At 43.6% G+C, this 24,075-nt stretch overlaps 1 protein-coding gene across 1 annotated transcript; it reads right to left on the minus strand.

Annotated features, from left to right (window-relative positions):
* Nucleotides 1-2,474: 2,474 nt before the first annotated feature.
* amfra (autocrine motility factor receptor a) lies at nt 2,475-20,469 on the minus strand. Its single transcript, XM_039017625.1, has 13 exons — nt 19,466-20,469; nt 15,253-15,345; nt 14,691-14,855; nt 10,132-10,284; nt 9,818-9,858; nt 9,032-9,164; nt 8,672-8,805; nt 8,358-8,468; nt 7,976-8,175; nt 5,381-5,487; nt 5,065-5,199; nt 4,650-4,840; nt 2,475-2,879 (listed from the first exon to the last, which is right to left on the minus strand). The coding sequence occupies exons 1-13, from the start codon at nt 19,709-19,711 to the stop codon at nt 2,702-2,704; spliced, it is 1,887 nt and encodes a 628-aa protein (XP_038873553.1). The 5' UTR covers nt 19,712-20,469; the 3' UTR covers nt 2,475-2,701.
* Between the last annotated feature and the right edge of the window lie 3,606 nt (nt 20,470-24,075).

Genomic DNA, 24,075 nt, shown 5'->3' on the forward strand with positions numbered 1-24,075 from the left:
TGTGTTATGAAATCCTTACATACAGTGCCTTTGGAAAGTATTCAGACGCCTTGACTTTTTAAAATGGATTAAATAAACAAATCAGCAATCTACACACAATACTCCATAATGACGAAGCAGAAAACAGGTTTTTAGAAATGTTTGCAAATTTATAAATACATTTAAACAGAAATACCTTATTTACTTAAGTATTCAGACCCTTTGCTATGAGACTCAAAATTGAGCTCAGGTGCATCCTGTTTCCATTGATCATACTTGAGATGTTTCTACAACTTGAATGGAGTCCACCTTTGGTAAATTAAATTGATTGGACATGATTTGGAAAGTCACACACCTGTCTATATAAGGACCTATAGTTGACAGTGCATGTCAGAGCAAAAACCAAGCCTTGAGGTCGAAATAATTATGTCGAGGCACAGATCTGGGGAAGGGTACCAAAACATTTCTGCAGCATTGAAGGTCTCCAAGAACACAGCGGCCTCCATCATTCTTAAATGGAAGAAGTTTGGAACTAACAAGACTGTTACCCGATGGTCACTCTGACAGAGTTCCTTTGTGGAGATGGGAGAACCTTCCAGAAGGACAACCATCTCTGCAACACTCCACCAATCAGGCCTTTATGGTAGAGCGGCCAGATGGAAGCCACTGCTCAGTAAAAGGCACATGACAGCTCGCTTAGAGTTTGTCAAAAGGCACCTAAAAGACTCTCAGACCATGAGAAACAAGATTCTCTGGTCTGATGAAACCAAGATTCAACTATTTGGCCTGAATGCCAAGCGTCACGTCTGGAGGAAACCTGGCAGCATGGTGGTGTCAGCATCATACTGTGGGGATATTTTTCAGTGGTAGGGACTGGGAAACTGGTCAGGATCGAGGCAAAGATGAACAGTTCAAGGTACAGAGAGATCCTTGATGAAAACCTGCTCCAGAGCGCTAAGGACCTCAGACTGGGGCGAAGGTTCACCTTCCAACAGGACCACGACCCATAAGCACACAGCCAAAACAATGCAGGAGTGACTTCGGGACAAGTCTCTGAATATCCTTGAGTGGCCCAGAAAGAGCCCGGATTTGAACATCTCTGGAGACCTGAAAATAGCTGTGCGGCAACACTTCCCATCCAACCTGGCAGAGCTTGAGAGGAATGGGAGAAACTCCACAAATACAGGTGTGTCAAGCTTGTAGCGTCCTACCCAAGAAGACTCAAGGCTGTAATTGCTGCCAAAGGTGCTTCAACAAAGTACTTAGTAAAGTGTCTGGATACTTATGTAAAGGTGATATTTCTGTTTTTTATTTGGGGTATTGTGTATAAATTGATGAGGGGAAAAAAACAATTGAATCAATTATATAATAAGGCTGTAACCTAACAAAATGTGGAAAAAGTCAAAGGGTGTGAATACTTTCCGAAGGCACAGCTAAAGCCTTTACCCAAGGTTTTGAGGAATCATGAGGAAAATCTAATGCTACCTATGCCATCTACACATGTACACAAATAAAGAATCAATTCATATTTCAACTCCTTATAATACAAATTAAAATGTGACTTTTAGCTATGAATCATAGTGGTACACTATCAATACACAAGGCAATGGAACTGAAGTTTTCCTTTGAAAAGTGAACTGTATGTGCGCCTATATATGTATTCAGGACAGAAAATAGATCTTTCCTACATCAAACTGTACTAGACTCTGCAGTATCCGAAAGTAGATGGAGACTGTCTGTTCAATGTTTCTTCATGGTAGAGATAAGAGCAGAAATGTGGACAATAGAGATTTCTGTCTAATAATGTATTGGCAGGCAGTCTCCCGTGTCAGTACTAACCAGGCCTGACCCTGAACAGGCGTGTTCTGGTTGTTATGGCCACAAGATATTTTTTTTAAACCCAGTTTTCTCCCCGAATTAGGTCCCTTGGCATCTCTGCAACTCCTCAATGGACTCGAAAGAGGCAAAGGCCGAGTCATGAGTCCTCCGAAACATGACCCGCCTGGCTGGCTGCCTTCTTACCACACCGCCTGCTTGACCCGGATGTCAGCCGCACCAATGTGTTCAATTGACGATGGGATTCAGCATGCAGGTGCCCGGCCCTGTCACAAGGAGTTGCTAGAGCATGATGAGCCAAGGAAAGCCCCACCGGCCAAACCCTCCCCTACCCCAGACGGTGCTGGGCCAATTGTGCGCCCTCCTATGGGGCTCCCGGTCACGGTCCATTGTGACAAAGCCTGGGACCTCATGTTTAAAACACAGGGTGGGAAAAAAATGTAATCATGCACATTTCTCAGATTAATTTAACAGATAAACAGTCCATTCAGTAGTAGGTTACTTACTCCGGCTTCTAGATGGACTGTAGAGGGGCAGGTTTGGTGGTACAGTGAGACCTGTCGTAACCAGTATAAATCTTACTGGTTCCCAGTAGGGCTGTGACAATACCAGTATCACAAAAAGATGTCCATGACAAAAATGAAAACACAAAGCAGATCTAACTCTGATCCTTTAATAACCTGCTGTATGCAAGATATTGTTGCTACAGCTTGGAAAATAAATACATGTGACTCTGGATGACAACATAATTACGTTTGATTCCAACATTAGGGATGCTTTCCGAAACAAGTTAAATCCGCTTTGTGTTTTGTTTCCTTGCCATGATACTAATGAGTATGGCAATACTGGTATCATCCTGGCCCTAGTTCCCAGTCCAGCCTCTTCACTAGTACACGTGCATGCGGCGCTCAGCAGCTGCCGCTAACTTTCTGCGTCGCAGGGTCATAGAGTCTAAAACTGAGCCTGCTGGGATGTCATCCTCAAGAGAGGGCAAACCTTCATCGTACTCATCATCATCGTTCATAGCAGCAGCATTTTCCTCTGGGCTCTTGCTCAGATATCTCCTGAGAGGGGCGCAGGAAGAGAGGAGCATGTTTTAGTTTTTAAGACCTCTGCTGGGTTCTTAGGGTTACGGTTGAGCCAGGATGTGGACATGAAGCTAGGGTTAGGGTTGAGCCGGGACGTGGACATGAAGCTAGGGTTAGGGTTGAACTGGGATGTGGACATGAAGCTAGGGTTAGGTTTGAGGCTAGGGTTGAACATGAAGCTAGGGTTAGGGTTGAACTGGGATGTGGACATGAAGCTAGGGTTATGGTTGAGGCTAGGGTTGAGCAGGGACGTGGACATGAAGCTAGGGTTAGGGTTGAGCCGGGACGTGGACATGAAGCTAGGGTTAGGGTTGAACTGGGATGTGGACATGAAGCTAGGGTTATGGTTGAGGCTAGGGTTGAGCAGGGACGTGGACATGAAGCTAGGGTTAGGGTTGAACTGGGATGTGGACATGAAGCTAGGGTTAGGGTTGAACTGGGATGTGGACATGAAGCTAGGGTTAGGGTTGAGCCGGGACGTGGACATGAAGCTAGGGTTAGGGTTAAACTGGGATGTGAACATGAAGCTAGGGTTAGGGTTGAGCCGGGACGTGGACATGAAGCTAGGGTTAGGGTTGAACTGGGATGTGGACATGAAGCTAGGGTTAGGGTTGAACTGGGATGTGGACATGAAGCTAGGGTTAGGGTTGAACTGGGATGTGGACATGAAGCTAGGGTTAGGGTTGAGCCGGGACGTGGACATGAAGCTAGGGTTAGGGTTGAGCCGGGACGTGGACATGAAGCTAGGGTTAGGGTTGAGCCAGGACGTGGACATGAAGCTAGGCTTAGGGTTGAGCCGGGACGTGGACATGAAGCTAGGGTTAGGGTTGAACTGGGATGTGGACATGAAGCTAGGGTTAGGTTTGAGGCTAGGGTTGAACATGAAGCTAGGGTTAGGGTTGAACTGGGATGTGGACATGAAGCTAGGGTTATGGTTGAGGCTAGGGTTGAGCAGGGATGTGGACATGAAGTTAGGGTTGAACTGGGATGTGGACATGAAGCTAGGGTTATGGTTGAGGCTAGGGTTGAGCAGGGACGTGGACATGAAGCTAGGGTTAGGGTTGAGGCTAGGGTTAGGGTTGTGGTTGAGGCTAGGGTTGAGGCTAGAGTTAGGGTTGTGGTTGAGGCTAGGGTTAAGGTTGAGCCAGGATGTGGCCATGAAGCTAGGGTGGTATTTAATATTGGCTTATTTAAAAAAAAAAAAATACTTTAGCTCAGCTTGATTTAGCTTGCCTGGTGCAGTGGAACCAATAGAATAGTCCCAAAAGTGTAACTGCAGACCCTGCCCATCTAACAAACTGTATTTGAAAGAAGTACTATTTAAAGCCAGGCATGTTAAATGTCCTGGTGCCGGGGGACATGGCTATCGGTGAGCTAATGGGGTCAGTGCTGCTCAGAGCCTCATGATCAGGGCGTATTAGCCATCTCTGACAATATAGATCAGTACCATTAACAGGAGCATGAGAAACACACTGAGCTGAATGGAATAGAACAGCATGAAAGGTGAAAAGTACAGGGTACGACCCCTTTAGCATACAGAACCAAATATTCTAACAAAAACACCAATAGACAAGTGGGCACAAACAGAGCATAGAAAAGGTAGTAAATATGATAAAATAGACAATTTGCATCATTCGCAACATCCATAATAGATTAATTTAAAATCCAGGCTAGCAGGTTAGGAACTGGAAGTGTTCCATTGAAGTCAGTGCTTTCTTTTTAACTTTAAATAAGCAGATCCAATACCTCTGTGCTCGTAGCAGTAGCTCATCTTTCCTCTGTAGCAGTATCTTCTGTCTCTCCTCGGCTGACTTGGAGAAGCGGCTGCCTCGGACCTCAAAGTCCTCCACCTCGGGGGTCACGAACTCTGAACTCCCGTTGGCCCCACCCACATCTTGTGGGGAGGGGTTGACCTGGGAGGCGGAGTGATCCACAGGCTGGAGAGGGAGACAGCAGACATTTTAAGCAGACCTGGAAGTCAGCTCTAAACTTACTGTGGAAGTCAAGTGTCCCAAGAAGGCTTTTCTCAAGTCATTTTGGGTATCGGCTCTTGGGATGAATTGACCCTGAACTCTATGTTAATGTCACATCCAAGGAGACCACATAAGCACCCCCACAACCAGCGTGTGGAGTTCCCTGTAGCAGTGTGGGACTGACTGACCTGTATGGGGAAAGGAACCACGATGCGTCCGTCCAGGATGTTGTCAGTGGTGACCTCTACAGAGCGGGTCAGCTGCAGATCCTGCAGCACAAGATGGTAGGGAACCTCCGGAAACATCTCCCCGATCTGATGGGCCTAAAGATAGCGAGAGAGGAGATGTATCATTATTTCAAACATCTAATGTAGCCTCCTTTCTTTACCTCCTTATCTTCATTGTTACTGACATGAGAGAATAGCACAGGTGAAAGATAACAAGAATAGAATGAGACACTGGTAAAAAAAATAATAATAATGGATGGACCCCACAAACACTGACCATGGCATTGAGCTGGGAGTTGTTGGCCTGTTGTACGATGCCCAGGATGTTGGTTGTGTGCATCACTTCCACAGAGAAACTGGGCAGCCAGCTGGCAATGCGAGAACCTAGTAAGGGTGAAATACATGCACGGTCAAGCTCATTAGATATTCATGGAGAGGTGTCCTCTCTAATCTGTATATGGATTTAGAGTGGTGAGAGAAAAGCCTGAATAATCGCCAACTGTGTCAGAGTAACCACTGAGAGGATGTCTATCTGCATATTTTATTGGTGTTACTCTTGGCCCTAAAGATACTGAGGCCTGATCCAGAAAACAACAAAACTAGTAGGGACTACAGATGTAATTTAGTTTCATAGCCAACACTGACACATTTACATTGATGAGTAAAGCATTTGACAGGGTTAACTACTGTAATCAAAAATATCCTGTCAATGGGGGTGAGGCCTGAAATAGTCCCATGGGTTTGGGACTTTCTCTCTGGACAGGAGACAACAGGTCATTATGGTGCCCCATCTGAATGGGAGTCATTCATGTGGGGTGGCCCAGGGAACCCTCCTTGGCCTGGTCCTTTTCCTTGCCCTCATCAATGACGCTGAACATGAAGATGCCAACCCTGTGTGGAAATATATATTTTTGAGATATGTGGTAGTAGAGTAGTGGCCTGAGGGAACACACTTAATGTATTGTGTAAAGTGTTATGAAATGTAATGTAATATTTGAAGTTGTATATAACGGCCTTAATGTTGCTAGACCCCAGGAAGAGTAGCTGCTGCCTTGGCAGGAACTAATGGGGATCCTTAATAAATACAAATACAAAGCTGCCACCCACACCATGTCTTTATAGTATTGTTGTCTGTATACAAAACATTAAGAACACCTGCTCTTTCCATGACATAGACTGACCAATGGCTGCAACATTGAGAGCATCCCGACTAGCTGCATCACCGCCTGGTATGGCAACTGCTCGGCATCTGACCGCAAGACGCTACAGAGGGTAATGTGTATGGCCCATTACATCACTGGGGCCGAGATCCCTGCCATCCAGGACCTCTATACCAGGTGGTGTCAGAGGAAGGTCCTAAAAACTGTCAAATACTCCAGCCACCCAAGTCGTAGACGGTTCTCTCCGTTACCGCACGGCAAGCAGTACCGGAAAGCCCAGTCTGGTACCAAAAGGCTTCTTAACAGCTTCAACCCCCAAGCCATAAGACTGCTGAACAGTTAATCAAATGGCTACACGGACTATTTACATTGACACCCTTATTTTATTATTTGCACTGACTCTTGCACAGGCTTGATGTACACTCAGTGGAATCCACACAAACACACTCACATATACTACACTGACACTAACACACACACACAATTAATCTCTGTTATTATCTATGCCTAGTCACTTTACCCCAACCTACATGTACATATTACCTCTACCTCGTACCCCCGCATATTGACTCGGTACACCTTGTATATAGCCTAGTTATTGCTATTTTATTGTGTGTTACTATTTTTCCTTTAGTTAATTTCGATAATTTTTTTTTAAACTCTGCATTGTTGGTTAAGGGCTTGTAAAGTAAGCATTTCACGGTAAGGTCTACTACACCTGTTGTATTTGGCGCATGTGACAAATAAAATTTGATGTGACTTGTTAAATCCACTTCAATCAGTGTAGATGAAGGGGAGGAGACAGATTAAAGAAGGAGTTTTAAGCCTTGAGACAATTGAGAGATGATGGTGTATGTGTGCCATTCAGAGAGTGAATGGGCAAGACAAAATATTTAAGTGTTTTTGAACGGGGTATGGTAGTAGGTGGCAGGCACCCTGGTTTGTGACAAGAACTGCAACACTGCCGGGTTTTCACACTTAACAGTTTCCTGTGTATCAAGAATGGTCCACCATCCAAATGACATCCAGCCAACTTGACACAACTGTGGGAAGCATTGGAGTCAACATGGACAGCATCCCTGTGCAACGCTTTCGACACCTTGTAGAGTCCACGCCCTGACGAATTGAGGCTGTTCTAAGGGCAAAGGTGGGGTGCAACTCAATATTAGGAATGCGCTCTTAATGTTTTTTACACTCAGAGTATATTGCATATTTTAACATTGTATTATATTAAGTGTTTCACTGGTTTAGGATTTTACTATTTGATAATTATTTAATTATTCATGATATGAATGTAAATTGCTGTACAATTCAGTCTGACTGCGAGAAACCAATAAAACCTACTACTTATTTACATACTTTTAAAGCGCCAAACATGTACGCAAAGCAATGTTCTAGAATATTGGACCATTGGCTTTGATACTTTTCGAATTCTCAGCACGGCTCAAGCAATTTCTCCAACTGTCAACACACTCAAATGAATATAGAGGACACATACCGGAGATACGTTGGTTGGGAATTTAGTGCGTCCCCTGCAGACGGTGGTCTCAGAAACGCATAGCTATGTCACAATGGGATGCGGGACTATGATTTACACTTAAGCCTAAATGTTGATTAATGTGTCCTGTCCCTGTGAAACAAATTGGTTCTGATTCTGAGTGCTAGTAAAAAAGTAGAAAAGTGAGTATACTGGGTGAGTGTTGGGGCCTCACCGTCAAAGTGGAAGAAGTGGTTGTGCTGGTTGAGGTGTGGCCTTGCCTCTGGCCCGGGGCCTCCAGGGCCCATGTTGTCTTCCAGCATGGGCTCCCTCTGCCTCTCCTCTCTCTCTCCTCCAGCCCCCTCGCTGATGTTCAGAGACATACGGCACGTGGGACACGACGTGTCCTGCTCCAACCAGGAACGCAGGCAAGAGCTGGGCACACAAAAACACACTGTTAATAGTGACCATAATAATGCTTTGATTTTATGTAGCACTAGGCACATAATGTTAAATCATGATAATGGACTGGAGTTATGTATAGCAGAATAGATAGTTGTTGTGGTTGCTGAAATGCGCACTGCATGGGGGTTAAGCGTTTTTGCATATCTGCTCACTTGTGGAAGAGATGTCCACAGGGCAGCTTGCGTGCTGTCATCATGGAGTCCCAGCAGATAGCACAGTCATCATTGTTCGCTACCAGCTCATCAGAGGTGGCCACAGCAAACCTGCAATCAACAATATACTTAGAAGAACAATACTTTGTCCATTTTCTTTTCAGATCATGGAAATTAATCTTTTGCTTTCAACCTTTTGCCTTCATATATGCCTCAGAGCATAGATGGATACAGCTATAACACAATGTAATGTACATAAATACAGGTACTGTTCAGTATGTCGAAAGAAAAAGCTAGCTGACTGAGCAACAAACCTGGCCTCCATGTTGTTGATGACACGGAGGTAGTTCTTGTGGCGACGGATTCTCTTCTGCACCTCATGGAACAGGTAACGCAGCTGCATGAAGATCACCAGGCTGGCCATAGAGAGCCAGATGTTACCAAACAGCTGAGAGTAGAAGGGGAGAAGAGGGAGAGAAAGAGGAGAAAAGAGCAGAGGAGAGGATAAGAGAAAGAGTTGGTAGAAAGAAGACATTCTGGTTACAGCATGAAGGGACCTATAGATAAATGGACACTAGTAACGACCCTAGTAACAAGTCAAATACGGACATGCCACTCTTGTGCAGTTGTTTTGTGTGAAAGTGAGTGGATGTGAGGATGGGTCTTGAACTCACCAGCATGTGGATGTGGTGCATAAGGTCCAGCCCCAGCAGAGCCAGCTCCATCACAAAGTCAGTGTAGTAAACGTAGGATCCTTTACTCTCCCAGGTGCCTTCATGGTTCAAGTCCCACAGGTGGATAGAGTACCTAGAGGGAGCAGGAACAGGTGTTCAGTGCGTGCGTGCGGCCTTTTCAGATTGTTACAGGCTTTGGTTTTCCCATTTATATTTTGAGGTTGGACGTTAGCACGTGAGGCGCACAGACTGGTGTCACAACACCTGTGCTGGTTTGTCATCTTGTTAGTGGGAAGGTCTTTCACCTGTGCTGGCCCAGGTGATTTTTAAGAGTGGCTGGCCCAGTGCTCCAGTTGTCTGGAGAGATGTGGAAGGTCAACTCCCTATTAGATTTCTAGACAAACAATCCTTTATCTGATCTTCCCCGTTTTTGTTTTGCTCCAACATTTTGGTTTGCTTCCTGTCTGAGTTTGGTGTGGGTTTTTCTTTTATTTGTCTCTTAGTGGGCACATTTAGTGGGTGCTCATGGTGGGTGTCTTTTAGGTTCCAGTTGTTGTTGCTATGCAACTTTCAGTTGACATCCCCAAGAGTATCTTTCAGAACCCCTCCTAAAACCCCACCTGTTTCATTTTGTTTGATGTCAGTGACTCTTTGTTAGTTCCCCCTTCTGTTTGAGTGCCATGTTTGGTTTTCTTGCTGGGGAACGTTAACAAGATGTACAACCAGTTGGTAATGAGTTTATACAAGATATACAATATTTTGGCAATTGCCTGCACAATCACTTACCGGATAATGACATGTCCAGTTCTAACGAACACCAGCATACACTGAAAGGAAACAATGGTCTGGTTAGATAATGGGGAGCATCATCAGATAAGACCATGATGTATACATTAAAAACACACAGATAAGCACTACATCACAAATGTTTATCCATATAGAATAGAGAAACAAAGGCAAGAGGACCCAATAGACTTTTTAAATGTTGCCTCCATCTCAAAATGCATTGGAGAAACATTCCTCTCCTGAGGCGAGGAGACACGATGAATCAAGGAAAAACAGTTGAGATCAACCTGGGGAGCGGGCTCCAGGCATCCTACCTCAGCGGCCATGAAGGTGACGGTGTGTACGCCATGGGGATTTCCCAGGAGACCACAGAGCAGTGCCAGGCCACAGCAGGTCAGCAGCATACCCACCAGCATGGTCAGAACCCTCACATGGCTGCCCATAGGAGTGGTGGGTGAGAATGACAGCTGTAACAACACACACAAGACTCAATGATAAAGTACGATACTGCCGTGGATGATAATAGAATATCATAACATTAAAAACCCTATTCATGAACCGGGAAAATTAGAGTTTGTTTTACACCAATAGCCTTACAGATATTGGCTAAATACAAATGATAAAACAATATTGTGACTTATCCCTCACTTCAAAGGCAGTCATAGTCAATGAACTAATCACTGATCATAATCTTGATGTGATTGGCCTGACTGAAACATGGCTTAAGCCTGATGAATTTACTGTGTTAAATGAGGCCTCACCTCCTGGTTACACTAGTGACCATATCCCCCGTGCATCCCGCAAAGGCGGAGGTGTTGCTAACATTTACGATAGCAAATTTCAATTTACAAAAAAAAAAAGGACGTTTTCGTCTTTTGAGCTTCTAGTCATGAAATCTATGCAGCCTACTCAATCACTTTTTATAGCTACTGTTTACAGGCCTCCTGGGCCATATACAGCGTTCCTCTCTGAGTTCCCTGAATTCCTATCAGACCTTGTAGTCATAGCAGATCATATTCTAATTTTTGGTGATTTTAATATTCATATGGAGAAGTCCACAGACCCACTCCAAAAGTCTTTCGGAGCCATCATCGACTCAGTGGGTTTTGTCCAACATGTCTCTGGACCTACTCACTGCCACAGTCATACTCTGGACCTAGTTTTGTCCCATGGAATAAATGTTGTAGATCTTAATGTTTTTCCTCATAATCCTGGACTATCGGACCACCATTTTATTACGTTTGCAATCGCAACAAATAATCTGCTCAGACCCCAACCAAGGAGCATCAAAAGTCGTGCTATAAATTCTCAGACAACACAAAAATTCCTTGATGCCCTTCCAGACTCCTTCTGCCTACCCAAGGACGTCAGGACAAAAATCAGTTAACCACTTAACTGAGGAACTCAATTTAACCTTGCGCAATACCCTAGATGCAGTTGCACCCCTAAAAACGAAAAACATTTGTCATAAGAAACTAGCTCCCTGGTATACAGAAAATACCCGAGCTTTGAAGCAAGCTTCCAGGAAATTGGAACGGAAATGGCGCCACACCAAACTGGAAGTCTTCCGACTAGCTTGGAAAGACAGTACCGTGCAGTACCGAAGAGCCCTCACTGCTGCTCGATCATCCTACTTTTCCAACTTAATCGAGGAAAATAAGAACAATCCAAAATTTCTTTTTGATACTGTTGCAAAGCTAACTAAAAAGCAGCATTCCCCAAGAGAGGATGGCTTTCACTTCAGCAGTAATAAATTCATGAACTTCTTTGAGGAAAAGATCATGACCATTAGAAAGCAAATTACGGACTCCTCTTTGAATCTGCGTATTCATCCAGGGCTTAGCTGTCCTGGATCTGCACAGCTCTGCCAGGGCCTGGGATCGGGAGAGACTCTTAAGTGTTTTAGTACTATATCTCTTGACACAATGATGAAAATGATCATGGCCTCTAAACCTTCAAGCTGCATACTGGATCCTATTCCTACTAAACTACTGAAAGAGCTGCTTCCTGTGCTTGGCCCTCCTATGTTGAACATAATAAACAGCTCTCTATCCACCGGATGTGTACCAAACTCACTAAAAGTGGCAGTGATAAAGCCTCTCTTGAAAAAGCCAAACCTTGACCCGGAAAATATAAAAAACTATCGGCCTATATCGAATCTTCCATTCCTCTCAAAAATTTTAGAAAAAGCTGTTGCGCAGCAACTCACTGCCTTTCTGAAGACAAACAATGTATACGAAATGCTTCAGTCTGGTTTTAGACCCCATCATAGCACTGAGACTGCACTTGTGAAGGTGGTAAATGACATTTTAATGGCGTCAGACCGAGGCTCTGCATCTGTCCTCGTGCTACTAGACCTTAGTGCTGCCTTTGACACCATCGATCACCACATTCTTTTGGAGAGACTGGAAACCCAAATTGGTCTACACGGACAAGTTCTGGCCTGGTTTAGATCTTACCTGTCGGAAAGATATCAGTTTGTCTCTGTGAATGGTTTGTCCTCTGACAAATCAACTGTACATTTCGGTGTTCCTCAAGGTTCCGTTTTAGGACCACTATTGTTTTCACTATATATTTTACCTCTTGGGGATGTTATTCGAAAACATAATGTTAACTTTCACTGCTATGCGGATGACACACAGCTGTACATTTCAATGAAACATGGTGAAGCCCCAAAATTGCCCTCGCTAGAAGCCTGTGTTTCAGACATAAGGAAGTGGATGGCTGAAAACTTTCTACTTTTAAACTCGGACAAAACAGAGATGCTTGTTCTAGGTCCCAAGAAACAAAGAGATCTTCTGTTAAATCTGACAATTCATCTTGATGGTTGTAAAGTCGTCTCAAATAAAACTGTGAAGGACCTCGGCGTTACTCTTGACCCTGATCTCTCTTTTGACGAACATATCAAGACTGTTTCAAGGACAGCTTTTTTCCATCTACGTAACATTGCAAAAATCTGAAATTTTCTGTCCAAAAATGATGCAAAAAAATTAATCCATGCATTTGTTACTTCTAGGTTAGACTACTGCAATGCTCTACTTTCCGGCTACCCGGATAAAGCACTAAATAAACTTCAGTTAGTGCTAAATACGGCTGCTAGAATACTGACTAGAACCAAGAAATTTGATCATATTACTCCAGTGCTAGCTTCCCTACACTGGCTTCCTGTTAAGGCAAAGGCTGATTTCAAGGTTTTACTGTTAACCTATAAAGCGTTACATGGGCTTGCTCCTACCTATCTTTCCGAGTTGGTCCTGCCGTACATACCAATACGTACGCTACGGTCACAAGACGCAGCCCTCCTAATTGTCCCTAGAATTTCTAAGCAAACAGCGGGAGGCAGGGCTTTCTCCTATAGATCTCCATTTTTATGGAACAGTCTGCCTACCCATGTGAGAGACGCAGACTCGGTCTCAACCTTTAAGTCTTTACTGAAGACTTATCTCTTCAGTAGGTCATATGATTGAGTGTAGTCTGGCCCAGGAGTGTGAAGGTGAACGGAAAGGCTCTGGAGCAACGAACCGCCCTTGCTGTCTCTGCCTGGCCGGTTCCCCTCTCTCCACTGGGATTCTCTGCCTCTAACCCTATTACAGGGGCTGAGTCACTGGCTTACTGGTGCTCTTTCATGCCGTCCCTAGGAGGGGTGCGTCACTTGAGTGGGTTGAGTTACTGACGTGATCTTCCTGTCTGGGTTGGCGCCCCCCCTTGGTTTGTGCTGTGGTGGAGATCTTTGTGGGCTATACTCGGCCTTGTCTCAGGATTGTAAGTTGGTGGTTGAAGATATCCCTCTAGTGGTGCGGGGGCTGTGCTTTGGCAAAGTGGGTGGGGTTATATCCTTCCTGTTTGGCCCTGTCCGGGGGTATCTTCGGATGGGGCCACAGTGTCTCCTGACCGCTCCTGTCTCAGCCTCCAGTATTTATGCTGCAGTAGTTTATGTGTCGGGGGGCTAGGGTCAGTTGGTTATACCTGGAGTACTTCTCCTGTCTTATCCAGTGTCCTGTGTGAATTTAAGTATGCTCTCTCTAATTCTCTCGTTCTCTCTTTCTTTCTCTCTCTCGGAGAACCTGAGCCCTAGGACCATACGTCAGGACTACCGGGAATGATGACTCCTTGCTGTCCCCAGTCCGCCTGGCCTTGCTGCTATTCCAGTTTCAACTGTTCTGCCTGCGGTTACGGAACCCCTACCTGTCCCAGACCTGCTGTTTTCAACTCTTAATGATCGGCTATGAAAAGCCAACTGAGATTTATTCCTGATTATTATTTGACCATGCTTGTCATTTATGAACATTTTGAAAATCTTGGCTCTCTCTAATTTTCTCCTTCTCTCTTTCTTTCTCTCTGAGGACCTGAGCCCTAGGACCATACGTCGGGACTACCGGGCGTGGTGACTCCTTGCTGCCCCCAGTCCGCCTGGCCTTGCTGCTATTCCAGTTTCAACTGTTCTGCCTGCGGTTATGGAACCGCCACCTGTCCCAGACCTGTTGTTTTTCAACTCTTAATGATCGGCTATGAAAAGCCAACTGAAAATTATTCATGATTATTATTTGACCATGCTTGTCACTTATGAACATTTTTGAACATCTTGGCATAGTTCTGTTATAATCTCCACCCGGCACAGCCAGAAGAGGACTGGCCACCCCTCATAGCCTGGTTCCTCTCTAGGTTTCTTCCTAGGTTTTGGCCTTTCTAGGGAGTTTTTCCTAGCCACCGTGCTTCTACACCTGCATTACTAGCTGTTTGGGGTTTTAGGCTGGGTTTCTGTACAGCACTTCGAGATATTAGCTGATGTACGAAGGGCTATATAAAATAAACTTGATTGACTTATCGTTTGCCAGAAAAGGATAACTCCTATATAGGACTATTGGAAACGAACATATTCAAAGCGGTCCTTGCAGAGCTGGACCATGAGGTGCATGAAGACGAGGACAGCGAACCACAGACACCACATCACCACCTCCTCCACCGTCTGAACGTTGAGCACCCCGAAGATGAAGATAAACTTGTAGAAGATGAAGTTCCAAAACTTGTCCTTCAGGTGCTGTATAGACAGAGAAAGCAGCCAGGGCAGATAGGGCATTAAAACATTTGATTTAGTCGCAAAAGCTTTCTTGTTTTGAGGAAGGATTGTTGACATATATTTTACAGTTGTATCCAAAAGCATAATTTATCAATGATTTATCAAAGATTGGCATATTTATTACATTTTGGCCTTATCCAGGCCTCTCGTCTGGGATCCGTGAGGAATCACTCATTGCCTAAATTGGCTAGGATTTAATTCAGCTGCATAATAAAATGTTTATGATAGTGGCCTCGATCTTAGCATGCATATTACACGGGACCTGGCAGTTTGCAGTAAGGGTTTCAAGGAAAAACATTAGGCTACCTGGTTAATGAATGACATTACCTAGAAAAACACAAAACGCATTCCTACTTACCTGTTTTTCACTGACACGGAGCGGCCCAAAGACAATGCACTGGATCACCTTTGCAATCAACATCAGGACACAGCAGGCTGTATTCACCATCACCTGATCAACATGACATATTGAATTGAAAGTTAAATCAGCCATCAAATGAAACAGCAAATTGACACTATCCCAAATCTATTATTTCAATATCAAGGTAAAAGTTTGTCCCAGGTTACGAAAGTCTCAATTGCAATATCAGCACAATATCTAGCGGACTAATCTCCACGGTACAGGAAGTTTCTGATGAACTTCACCAACAGCGTGGAGCCAAGACCAGGCTTTCTGGAATATACTGTACAAAGTCAAAAGTTTGGACACACCTACTCATTCAAGGGTTTTTCTTTATTTTTTACTATTTTCTACATTGTAGAATAATAGTGAAGACATCAAAACTATGAAATAACACATATGGAATCATGTAGTAACCAAAAACAAAAGTGTTAAAAACTAAATATATTTTATTTTTGAGATTCAAAGTAGCCACCGTTTACCTTGATGACAGCTTTGTACACTCTTGCCATTCTCTCAACCAGCTTCATTAGGTAGTCAACTTGAATGCATTTCAATTAAAAAGGTGTGCATTGTTAAAGATAATTTGTGGAATTTCTTTCCTTCTTAATGTATTTGAGCCAATCAGTTGTGTTGTGACAAGGTAGGGTTGGTATACAGAAGTAGAGGTCGACAGATTATAATTTTTCAACGCCGATACCGATACCGATTATTGGAGGAGCAAACAAAGCCGATACCGATTAATCGGCCGATTTTATTTATTTATTTGTAATAATGACAATTACAACAATACTGAATGAACACTTATTTTAACTTAATATAATACATCAATAAAATCAATTTAGCCTCAAATAAATAATGAAACATGTTCAATTTGGTTTAAATAATGCAAAAACAAAGTGTTGGAAAAGAAAGTAAAAGTGCAATATGTGCCATGTAAGAAAGCTAAAGTTAAAGTTCCTTGCTCAGAACATGAGAACATATGAAAGCTGGTGGTTCCTTTTAACATGAGTCTTCAATATTCCCAGGTAAGAAGTTTTAGGTTGTAGTTATTATAGGAATTATAGGACTATTTCTCTCTATACGATTTGTATTTCATATACCTTTGACTATTGGATGTTCTTATAGGCACTTTAGTATTGCCAGTGTAACAGTATAACTTCCATCCCTCTCCTCACCGCTACCGGAGCTCGAACCAGGAACACGTCGACAACAGCCACCCACGAAGCAGCGTTACCCATGCAGAGCAAGGGGAACAACTCCAAGTCACAGAGCGAGTGACGTTTGAAACGCTATTAGCGCTCACCCCGCTAACTAGCTAGCCATTTCACATCGGTTACACCAGCCTAATCTCGGGAGTTGATAGGCTTGAAGTCATAAACAGCAGAGCTGCTGGCAAAACGCACGAAAGTGCTGTTTGAATGAATGCTTACGAGCATGCTGGTGCCTACCATCGCTCAGTCAGACTGCTCTATCAAATCATAGACTTAATTATAACATATTAACACACAGAAATACGAGCCTTAGGTCATTAATATGGTCGAATCCGGAAACTATAATTTCGAAAACAAAACGTTTATTCTTTCAGTGAAATACGGAACCGTTCCGTATTTTATCTAACGGATGGCATCCCTAGTCTAAATATTGCTGTTACATTGCACAATTTTCAATGTTATGTCATAATTACTACAATTCTGGCAAATTAGTTTGCAGAGCCAGGCAGCCCAAACTGTTGCATATACCCTGACTCTGCGTGCAATGAACGCAAGAGAAGTGACACAAAATCACCTGGTTAATATTGCCTGCTAACCTGGATTTATTTTAGCTAAATATACAGGTTTAAAAATATATACTTCTGTGTACTGATTTTAAGAAAGGCATTGATGTTTATGGTTAGGTACACGTTGGAGCAACGACAGTCCTTTTTCGCGAATGCGCACCGCATTGATTATATGCAACGCAGGACACGCTAGATAAACTAGTAATATCATCAACCATGTGTAGTTATAACTAGTGATTATGATTGATTGATTGTTTTTAATAAGATAAGCTTAATGCTAGCTAGCAACTTACCTTGGCTTCTTACTGCATTCGCGTAACAGACAGGCTCCTCGTGAGGCAGGTGGTTAGAGTGTTGGACTAGTTAACCGTAAGGTTGCAAGATTGAATCCCTGAGCTGACAAGGTAAAAATCTGTCGTTCTGCCCCTGAACAAGGCAGTTAACCCACCGTTCCTAGGTCGTCATTGAAAATAGGAATGTGTTCTTAACTGATTTGCCTAGTAAAATAAAGGTGTTAAAAATAAATTACAAAAATATTTATAAACGGCAATATCGGCGTCCAAAAATACAGATTTCCGATTGTTATGAAAAGTTGAAATCGACCCTAATTAATCGGCCATTCCGATTAATCGGTCGACCTCTAGAAGATATCCCTACCAAGTCCATATTTTGGCAAGAACAGCTCAAATAAGCAAAGAGAAACGACTGTCCATCATTACTTTAAGACATGAAGGTCAGTCAATCCGGAAAATTTCAAGAACTTTGAACGTTTCTTCAAGTGCAGTCACAAAAACCATCAAGGGCTATAATGAAACTGGCTCTCATGAGAACCGCCACAGGAAAGGAAGATCCAGAGTTACTTCTGCTGCAAAGGAAAAGTTCATTAGAGTTACCAGCCTCAGAAATCGGCAAATAACTGCACCTCAGAATGCAGCCCAAATAAATGCTTCAGAGTTCAAGTAACAGACATAAACTGTTCAGAGGAGACTGCGTGAATCAGTCCATCATGGTCGATTTCCTGGAAAGTAACCACTACTAAAGGACACCAATAAGAAGAAGAAACTTGCTTGGGCCAAGAAACATGAGCAATGGACATTAGACCAGTGGAAATCTGTCCTTTGGTCTGATGAGTACAAATTTGAGATTTTTGGTTCCAACCGCCGTGTCTTTGTGAGACGCAGAGTACGTGAACGGATGATCTCCGCATGTGTGGTTCCCACCGTGAAGCAAGGAGGAGGTGTGATGGTCTGTGTCTGTGATTTATTTCAAATTCAAGGCACACTTAACCAGCATAGCTACCACAGCGATACGCCATCCCATCTGGTTTGCGCTTAGTGGGAATATGATTTGTTTTTCAACAGAACAATGACCCAAAACACAACTCCTGGATGTGTAAAGGCTATTTGACCAAGGAGAGTGATGGAGTGCTGCATCAGATGACCTGGCCTCTAAAATCACCCAACCTCAAGCCAATTGAGATGGTTTGGGATGAGTTGGACCACAGAGTGAAGGAAAAGCAGCCAACAAGTGCTCAGCATATGTGGGAACTCATTCAAGACAGTTTGAAAAGCATTCCAGGTGTCTCTACCTCATGAAGCTGGTTTCAGAGAACGCCAAGAGTGTACAAAGCTGTCACCAAGGCAAAGGGTGGCTACATTGACGAATCTCAAATATATTTTGATTTGTTTAACACTTTTTTGGTTACTACATGATTCCATGGTGTGGTATTTCATAGTTTTGATGTTTTAATTATTATTCTACAATGTAGAAAATAGTAAAAAATAAAGAAAAACCCTTAAATAAGTAGGTGTGTCCAAACGTTTGACTGGTACTGTAGCTCGGACTATATCGATTCACCCAAGGTTAATACTTCAAAAAATATTAAACACCCACCTTGTACCTATGTTTGTCCTCTGTAGATGTGTGCCTTTGTTTACTGAAATCTATACTTTTTCAATAAACATTAATCAAATACCACCACTGACTATTTCATTGTTGAGATTCAATGGGCACATGCGCATTTACACTGAGTTGCCATCTTAGAGCAAGACCAATGAGCAAACAGTCGGTAGTTGTATTTGATTAACCCTGTATTGAAAAAGTATGGATTTCAGCAAACAAAGAAAGGCACGCAACTACAGAGGACAAACATAGGTACATGTTGGCCGTTTCATAATTAATATTTTTTGAAGTATTGACCTCAGCCAAATCGATGTAGTCGGAGCTAGATTCCGCAAAGCCTGTCCTCAGCTCCACGCCGTTGGTAAAGTATATCATTAAACATCCTTTACCATGGAGTGGAGTTTAGTCCGCTACACAATATTCAGATAATTCAGTACAATTCAAAGCATGACTATCAACAAACCACAGGAGCAGAGTTCATGAACTTACCCAAACAAAAACAGTGTCTGAGACCAGGTACAACCGGACAGTGGCTGCCACATCGCTAAGGCTGGTGATTGGGTCCTCATCATCATCACTTTCTACAGGAGTACTGCTCTGTGTCTGTGTGTACTCTACTGGCTCTGGGACAGTACAGTAGCCACTCAATATTGACCCAGCGAGAAATACAGCACTCAGAGCTGTGTATGTCTGCAAACTGGGCCATGGAAATCTCTCCAAAAACAGCAAAGGCATATTGACTGGTGCAAGGTTTGCCACTTTGGAAAGTTCAAATAAATACGTATTGAGTGAACACCAACTATTTCGAGAGATTTTTTATCAACTACTGATTTAAAGCTGAAATGTCACTTTTTGGAAGACCCCACCAAATACACATAGAAATTTAGGTAATAGATATGTAATTCTCATTGAAAGCAAGTCCAAGCGGTAGATATGTTGTGTGCGCTATATCTTTCCTTCCCGTTTTACATTTTCTATTTTACTTTCAGTTCAGACACCAGCTTCAAACAGATGAAAATACTATATTTTTGGTTATTGAAAATATATTTATCGACTGTTTATATGGTACACTGATTCTGTTTTTATCACAAACTGAAATTAGGCGAACTATTAGAATTTTAGCAAGCAAGCAGGAAATGGCGCAGCGATTTATGCCTAGTGCACATTTAATTTAGAGTTACTTAGAAAACGTTAACTTCATTATCTCATTTGTAGCTAAAACCGTGGTAACGTTTGATATGTATCCTCCTTGGCTAGCTAGCTAGGTATATGGACGACTGGTAAATCAACAACAGTTTAGCTAGCTAACGTTAGCTAGCTAGTAACCAGGATTAAAAACTGTGATATGACATTTCGTCCACGCTGATAACTATGTACGATGTCGCCAAATACCAACTGTATATCGGCGTCTCTCTGAAAAAACCGTCAAAGCCTTAACTGTGTCGACCCTCCTATTGCATGTTGCTGTAGCAATATCTCAGTTTCCACCTTATTGCGTCTATTTCGGTGTACTTCCGGTTTTGGAGCATCTGGATTCCTCTCTGGATTGGCTGGATCAGGGAGCGCTCTAGTTACATAAAAAATATCAGAATTTGTCTGCCTGTGTGAACGCAGCCATGTTGTCTCAGCAAGGGACCTCATTCAGAGTAAGGCATCATACCTACAGTGCCTTCAGAAAGTATTCATACACCTTTACTTATTCCACATTTTGTTATGTTACAGCCTGAATTCAAAATGTATTAAATATATGTTCTTCTCACCCATCTACATACAATACGCCTATAATGACAAAGTGAAAACATGTTTTTAGAAATTTTAACACATTTATTGAAAATTAAATACAGAAATATCATATTTACATAAGTTTTCACACCCCTGAGTCAATACATTTTAGAATCACCTTTGGCAGCGATTACAGCTGTGAGTCTTTCTGGGTACGTCACTAAGAGCTTTGCACACATGAATTGTACAATATTTTCACATTATTGTTTTAAAAAATGTTCAAGCTCTGTCAAATTGGTTGTTGATCATTGCTAGACAGCCATTTTCAAGTCTTGCCATAGATTTTCAAGCAGATTTGAGTCAAAACTGTAACAAGGCCACTCAGGAACCTTCAACGTCGTCTTGGTAAGCAGCAGTATAGTTGGCCTTGTGTTTTAGGTTATTGTCCTGCTGAAAGGTGAATTTATCTCCCAGTGTCTGTGGAAAAAAGACTGAACGAGGTTTTCCTTTAAGATTTTGCCTCTGCTTAGCTCTATTCTGTTTATTTTTATCCTAAAAAACTCCCTAGTCCTTGCCAATGACAAGTATACCCATAACATGATACAGCCACCACCATGCTTGAAAATTGTGTTGGGCTTGCACCAAACATAACACTTTATATTCAATAAAATCAAATGTATTTATGAAGCTTTTTTTTACAACAGCAGATGTCACAAAGTGCTTATACAGAAAACCAGCCTGAAACCCCAAACAGCAAGTAATGCAGATCTAGAAGCATGGTGGCTAGGAAAAACTCCCTAGAAAGGCAGGAACCTAGGAAGAAACCTAGAGAGGAACCAGGCCCTGAGGGGTGGCCATTCCTCTTCTGGCTGTGCTGGGTGGAGATTATAAGCGTACATGGCCATTAAGGCCAGATTTTACTTCAAGATGTTCAAACGTTCATAGATGACCAGCAGGGTCAAATAATAATCAGTGGTTGTAGAGGGTGCAACAGGTCAGCACCTCAGGATTCCATAGCCACAGGCCAAACAGCAGAAACTGGATCAGCAGCACGACCAGGTGGACTGGGGACGGACACAGCCAGGAGTCATCAGGCCAAGTAGTCCTGAGGCATGGTCCTACGGCTCAGGTTCTCTGGGAGGGCAGAGAGAGAGAGATGGGTGCATACTTAAGTTTACACAGGACACCAGATAAGACAGGATAATTACACCAGAGGACAGACTGACCCTAGCCCCCCAGCACATAGACTATTGCAGCATAGATACTGGATGCTGAGAATGGGGGGGTCGGGGGACACTGTGGCCCTGTCTGACGATACCCCCGGACAGGGCCAACCAGGCAGGATATAACCCCATCCACTTTGCCAAAGCACAGCCCCCACACCAGTAGAGGGTATATCAGGAGACCACCAACTAACTACCCTGAGACAAGGCTGAGTATAGCCCACAAAGATGTCCTCCACCGCCAAGTCCGAAGGGGGGCAAAACCGGACAGGAAGATCACGTCAGTGACTCAACCCACTGAAGTCTGGCACGTCGTAAAGCTAGCAAGCTGCATTCGAATGGCTACTGCTGGCTAACGCCTCTGTCCCGAAGCAAGCACCAGTTAACCTTGAGCTAGCCTCGAGCTAGGCCCATCTCCTGGCTAGCCGAAGAGGTCTACCAGCTAATTCCTGGGTTACAATACCTCTTTTGCCAATTGGCCTGGACCCTTTATTGCCGACACGGAGCCCTGTCGATCCATCACGACTGCTCTGCCAACGTAATCGTCCGTGGTTGTTTCAAAAGGCTCTTCCGTTGCGACGTCGCCGAAGGCCCCTCTGCAAGGCCCCGACCCGCTAGCTGTCCGAATCGTCATGTCTCCAGCTTGCCTACCGTAGTAGCGACTACTGAACGACACCCTGACTCACCTATTGCTGCTCATTGGACCCTATGATCACTTGGCTACACATGCCTCTCCCTAATGTCAATATGCCTTGTCTATTGCTGTTTTGGTTAGTTATTATTGTCTCATTTCACTGTAGAGCCCCCCTGCCCTACATGCCTTAGATAGCCCATTTGTCACACCCCCCACACATGCGGTGACCTCACCTGGATTAACTGGTGCCTCTAGACCAAACCTCTCATCATCACTCAATGCATAGGTTTACCTCCACTGTACTCACATCCTACCATACCCTTGTCTGTACATTATGCCTTGAATATATTCTTCTAAGCCCAGAAATCTTCTAATTTTATTCTCTGTTCCGAACTCACTAGACAACCTTTTCTTATAGCCTTTAGGCGTACCCTTATCCTACTACTCCTATGTTCCTCTGGTGATGTAGAGGTTAACCCAGGCCCTGCAGCCCCCAGCACCACTCCTATTCCCCAGGTGCTCTCATTTGTTGACTTCTGTATCCGTAAAAGCCTTGGTTTCAAGCATGTTAACATCAGAAGCCTCCTCCCTAAGCTTGTTTTATTCACTGCTTTAGCACACTCCGCCAACCCTGTTGTCCTAGCCGTGTCTGAATCCTGGCTTAGGAAGGCCACCAAAAATTCTGACATTTCCATCCCCAACTACAACATTTTCCAACAAGATAGAACTGCCAAAGGGGGCGGAGTTGCAAGCTACTGCAGAGATAGCCTGCAGAGTTCTGTCATACTATCCAGGTCTGTGCCCAAACAATTCAAGCTTCTACTTTTACTTTCCACCTTTCCAGAAACAACCGTTGCCACTTGTTATAGACCCCCCCTCAGCCCCCAGCTGTGCCCTGGACACCATATGTGAATTGATTGCCCCCCATCTATCTTCAGAGTTCGTACTGTTAGGTGACCTAAACTGGGATTTGCTTAACACCCTGGCTGTCCTACAATCTAAGCTAGATGCCCTCAATCTCAAACAAATTATCAAGGAACCTACCAGGTACAACCCTAAATCCGTAACCATGGGCACCCTCTAAGATATCATCCTGACCAACTTGCCCTCTAAATACACTTCTGCTGTCTTCAACCAGGATCTCAGAGATCACTGCCTCATTGCCTGCGTCTGTAATGGGTCCGCAGTCAAACGGCCACCCCTCATCAATGTTTAAAAGCTCCCTAAAACACTTCAGCGAGGAGGCCTTTCTAATCGACCTGACCCTGATATCATGGAAGGATATTGACCTCATCCCGTCAGTAGAGGATGCCTGGTTGCTCTTTTAAAAGTGCTTTCCTCCCCATCTTACATAAGCATGTAGAACTATGAACCGATATAGCCCTTGGTTCACACCACTTGACTGCCCTTGACCAGTACAAAAACATCCTGTGGCATTCTGCATTAGCATCGAATAGCCCCCGCAATATGCAACTTTTCAGGGAAGTCAGGAACCAATATACACAGTCAGTTAGGAAAGC

The sequence above is a fragment of the Salvelinus namaycush genome, chromosome 21 (genome assembly GCF_016432855.1).
Source record: "Salvelinus namaycush isolate Seneca chromosome 21, SaNama_1.0, whole genome shotgun sequence".
Taxonomy (NCBI): Eukaryota; Metazoa; Chordata; class Actinopteri; order Salmoniformes; family Salmonidae; genus Salvelinus; species Salvelinus namaycush.

Excerpts from the sequence above, each read along its gene's own strand:
- amfra (XM_039017625.1), bottom strand. The coding sequence starts at position 19,711 with ATGCCTTTGCTGTTTTTGGAGAGATTTCCATGGCCCAGTTTGCAGACA. Across the intron at positions 9,165-9,817 it reads ACTGGACATGTCATTATCCG|GTACTCTATCCACCTGTGGG; the intron begins GTAAGTGATTGT and ends TGCTCCCTCTAG. Across the intron at positions 8,176-8,357 it reads TGTGGACATCTCTTCCACAA|CTCTTGCCTGCGTTCCTGGT; the intron begins GTGAGCAGATAT and ends TTGTGTGCCCAG.